Raw genomic sequence first — 5000 nt, forward strand, 5'->3', positions numbered from 1 at the left:
GACTTTCCTACCCAGCCTCCGTCCCTGTATTTGTTTTATCATAGAATCACCCACCTAGACAGTTGTGAATGACTTATCTGCATTACTCGAAGGTGTTTCGTCTCGGGTAGTTGCGAGAAATTCGTTTGGGCTGTCCACGCGTCGCGCGAGAAACATTCTCGGAAGAACTGGGTACCATGTCTAAAAATATCTTAACAGGGATTACCTTAGGTATGAGGCCTATACGGGGGATTCACGCTCTTACCTTGATAATCTCTTGGTTCGAATCCTAGCTGGAGAACTCGATCTTTTTCCAAGTATTCTTGTGTCATTGACAGAAAAATCATCCATCCTCTTCAAGCTAAATTAGCTTGGGTTCTCGTGAGAGAGCGCCACATTTGTTGGAAGTAGCAACTGCATTCTCAGGCTAATTAAATATGGATTATCATAACTGCGTTCATATCTTGCCAAAAATCGTTCTTCCGTTGCAGTCTTTTATAGTAGAATTGTTCCTCTTCATAGTTTATAAAACAAAACTACTCTTAAAGAACCAGTAAAAAAATAATACATTTTTATTAAATTTTGTCTTATTGAATGTTCGGTTCTGTCCTGGTGCACCGGTACACAAGAACCAATACAGAAGACTCAAAAATATATAACGGCTAAACAAAAGGCAGTGCAATGGTCATTCCCTCAGTGTACCAGAACACAACCGAATATTCGGGATGTATGCATAACTTCAAAAGGCTTTAGATGTTTGAAATTTTTTTATTGACAATTATTTAACCAGTATGTCTCTGCACCTTTTTTCGCATTCTATATAATAAAAATAGAATTTCATAGTGGATTGAAGATATGAATTTCCTTTTTAAAAACCACGTTTTACGTATGAGCGAAGCGAGTGAGTAAAATATTGCTTTTACCGCTCGAAAATAAAACTCATATCTTCGCATCGCCGTATGACATCCTCTACGTATCAACCTTTTGGCATTTTAAAATGCCTTTCACTACTCTTTAGACCATTTAACCCTTTTAAATCTCACAAAAGTGGTAAAACAAAATCGTACAAATTGCTGTTGTGATCGATCGAGTAAATAGATTGTTTCCCGAATCTAGTAGATTTTTAGCACAGAGGGCCACTAGTTTATCAGTTGATACTGTGATGTGTCACCCTCTCTAAATAAAATTGATTGATTGATTGACGCTTTAGGAGACATAGTAACAAACGAGATACCGAAGCGAGTCAGTGTTTTTACTTTCGACGCTATCACAGCGTCTTTCTTAAGTGAATATGACCGCAATCTATTTGTTAGAGCTTGGGTGAACCAAGTCACTTGCCAAAACATCCCCGTATAGGGCCGGAAGTTCAATACCACGGTCTCGATTGAACATCTGGGACTGGCAGAAATTTCGAAGGCTTCGCGAATTCTCCCTCTGAAGTTGTTTTATTCTCTAGCTATGACAGTCGCCTTACTCTCTTCCAAATTGTGGCGATATTTACTTGAGAAAGACGGTGAGACAGCGTCGAAAGCTTTTCGGACCGCCAAAACATTTAACCTGCTTCGGTATCCCGTTTCAAATTTTTACCCCTTTCAATTTTAGGTACATTACAGAGAACTGCACGAAGGATTAAAAATGGCTTTTTCCATTTGCAAATATCTGTATTAGTTCAGAAAGACCGATCCGAGCTTAGGCTGCGCAAACTTGATCCGCCTCATAACGAGTCTTCAGTAAAGTTAAAAACAAGATCCTGCCGTGATGCAATCGAGGAACCAGTTACACGCATTTGAGGGGAGACAGTGTAACGAAATTTTTTGTTTGGTTAGTAACTCAGTTTCTGTTAACCTAAAAGTGTGTTCTCGGGTTGGCCTAAAGGGCATCCGTTGATCGCGAATACAAAAAGTGTTTATGTATTGTTTTTGACATAGACTTTTCGGTAGAAATCCCTCTATCAGTCGCAAATGTTACGCCCACTTTCAGTGTTTCGTGCATAGGCGACATCTCTAAACATGCTATGTAACCTGGCCTATGTCTAAAATATAGCCAAAAGGGACTTCTTTACTGTCAAACTCGACTTTTAATGATGACAGACGGATTTATTTGACATCAAACTAAGGCTAGGAGTATCAAGAAGTCATTCTGTGAGAGATATATTAACTGTTTTGAATGTTTGCGCCTTGCGAATATTAAAAGTGGTAACGGCCCGATTCTACCGGAAGTCACTATTGAGAGCCGATCGACTCTGCACTCAAATCGTTTGAATTACCGTAAATCGGGAAATATGCAAAGTCTACAATCTTCTTCAGCCATTTGTGGTCAGTGATTATGATTTATTTGTCATTTCTACCTCTTATAACTGGAAAAATCGCCAGTTTCACAATTAAACGGTCTTTCAGCCGTCCACATAGCATGTGGAAAGATGGCATGTCGAAAGATGGTCGAAAGATGTTGCCTATCACGTAACACTGAAAGCAGGTGAAAGCGAACGTTATTGCTCATGCGCGTCTAATGGCTTGGATACAGTTGAAAATGCTACGTGGCACGTTATATTACAAACATATTTCTTTGTTTACATAATTAAAAATTATCATTTTATATCTGACTTTCCTGCTGTCCAGAGCTAAGAATTTGCCTCTAGAAAGATGGCATTTCAATCGATGTAAGGAAGTTTTCAAAGTTATAATGAAGCAACAGATAAGCCCCCATATTTCTCAAAGAGGGAACATGGGACAAATCCTAGTTGGTTTGACAGCTCATTTGATATAAAATTCAAAATAGCACAACATACACGGAGAGTGGTTAATACGCTGGGAATTGTTTAACCTGTACAGGTCTGCGCATGATCAGTACAGAGTCGAGACATGTCGGTTCATCCATCGGAGACATTCTACGGCTGTCCACTTCCTAAAAAACTTCTTGATTACAGATCCTCTGAATCCAGAACTCGTCTCTGTCGCGCTCTACAAACTGGTTATGCTGTCCCCTTTCTATCTCTGTCATCGTGCTATAATACTCAATCACAACTGACGTACAGTGGGCTCAATACGTTAGCCATTATTTTGAACTCCTTGCAGATAGATCCTCGACGGAAGTGGAAATCTATTTGGCGATGGTATACAGATGAACTGTTAGACAACTTTTTTTATAAAGACGGTGTCAAAGGGCCTGAATCTACTTTAGAAGAATTTGTTTACTTGGCAGAATGCAATGGGGCTACTGCAACTATTGTGAGACCAAATAGCTCGATAGGGCATTTCGAGAAATTTGTTCAAAGCCTTGAGAGAGTGTGCACTGGAGGGAGACTAGCCAGCGAAAAAAATTACAACGACGAAATTCCAAGAGAGTTAATGGCGATATTATATTCGAGGGAGGCTGTCGGGCAAATCGGAGGTGGTCACTATAGTCCCGTTGCTGCATTGGACAGAGAAACAAACTCTGTATTGATGTTAGATACAGCAAGGTACAAGTATCCGCCACATTGGATTCCTGTTGAACTGATATTTCAAGCGATGTTGCCAATAGACATCGTTACAGGCAAGAGTCGAGGATACATTGTCTTAGAGGCCAAAGACGAAAAGACTCGTCTTAACGAAAACGACTAACGATGTGTTTTGTTTCCTTACCCCTGAATGAAGCAGACGATTTCTTTCACAGATTCTCGAATTGAGGGTCTGGCTCGCAAAATTGCGTCGATGTATTGCTAAGGAATATAGCCGTCTCTCTAGTGATTGTTCCCGGTCAGTTTGGCGATCTCGGGAGAGAGCGCCTCAAGCGAAGAAGAATCTGGCTTTTGAAACCGTCTGAGAAGGCTATATTCGAGGGCTAATTTAACGCTATGCAGTAGTATCTTGGCAAAAATCGTTCCTCTACTTCCTTCATCTGCAATAGTTTTGGTCCTTTTCAGTTTAACAACAAAAATACGTTAGAAACTCCAGTAACGGTTGATACATTTTGGAATTTTATTTTATTGAATTCTCGGTTGGTGTATGCATAATTTCAAAAGGTGACATCGCTTGTAAATGTTTATTCACAATTATTTCATCAGCTTGTTTCCAGACCAATACCAAGTGTACTCATGCAAGTTATTCTTATGATCAGTTGTTTATCATGCACTTTCAATTTAGCCATCTTGCTGCATTTCTTAGCTGTTGTAGTAAAGAAAAACAACCCGAAATGTCCAAAATTATGGTTTTAGGGTGAGCAGTCTTGTACTTTAATAATTTGCGATTGCATGATGGTCGCTCGAAATATCATAATTACAAAAGTAATTTATCGACAGAACGTATGAATGAATCGCGACTGCTGCTGATGACAAGCAATACATGTAATTTTCATGACAAAAGTTTGTCTTAAGTTTTTTATAAATGATTAGTAACATCCTGTTCCGTTGTATTCAGTATTGGTTGTGGTCAGTTAATTGACGTCAGAGTAGTAAGGGGTTCCGGTCGACTTCGTGTTCAAACAAGCCTTTAGAAAAGTACTTTATGACAGCCCTAATTTGGTGATCCGTGAAATGTAAACGCGGTTGACCGTCGAAAGCTATGTAAGGCTGTTTTCCTCCTTTCTTATATTCGCGCGGGAATCTATGATGGAAAATTAGTTATAAGGCTTGTCGCAAGGGATGCATGTGATGTGTTGGTATTATGGCAATGTTGTTTTGCTTCCTAATTAACGTTGTTTTTTGTGTGTTTTTCTTGTTTTTGTCTGTGTTTTGTTTTGTTTTGTTTTGTTTTGCTTTTTCTCCAAGCCATTTTCACAGTTGGTTTTATTTTGCATATTTACTTCCATCTCATCAATGCATTCTGATTGTTTTCGTCCTTGTAAAGTTAAGTTTAACCCACGCAAAGTTCTCGCTGTCCTAACTTTAGTTTATACCTTTGATATGACCACAACAATTTTGTCATAAAACCCGATTAGGTGTCTAATCGATTTATCGATATAAATCGATGGTATTAGGTAAATAACAATCGTTATCACACCTAGCTGCTCGCTAATTATCATCGACAAATATTGATTTAAGA

General features: G+C 39.0%; 1 protein-coding gene and 1 pseudogene across 1 annotated transcript; one reads left to right on the forward strand and one right to left on the reverse strand.

Annotated features, from left to right (window-relative positions):
- The window catches only part of LOC149116611 (uncharacterized), a 587-nt pseudogene extending 431 nt beyond the window's left edge, over positions 1–156 (reverse strand).
- A 2626-nt stretch (positions 157–2782) lies between these two features.
- On the forward strand, positions 2783–4647 carry LOC110063035 (uncharacterized). The gene has a single exon (XM_020769989.2). It carries the CDS (start codon positions 2841–2843, stop codon positions 3579–3581), a length of 741 nt encoding a protein of 246 aa, XP_020625648.1. The 5' UTR covers positions 2783–2840; the 3' UTR covers positions 3582–4647.
- Positions 4648–5000: the final 353 nt, after the last annotated feature.

The sequence above is a fragment of the Orbicella faveolata genome, unplaced genomic scaffold (assembly GCF_042242905.1).
Source record: "Orbicella faveolata isolate gen_17 unplaced genomic scaffold, um_ofav_v1 contig_12, whole genome shotgun sequence".
NCBI lineage: Eukaryota > Metazoa > Cnidaria > Anthozoa > Scleractinia > Merulinidae > Orbicella > Orbicella faveolata.

Excerpts from the sequence above, each read along its gene's own strand:
- LOC110063035 (XM_020769989.2), top strand. The coding sequence starts at position 2,841 with ATGTCGGTTCATCCATCGGAGACATTCTACGGCTGTCCACTTCCTAAA.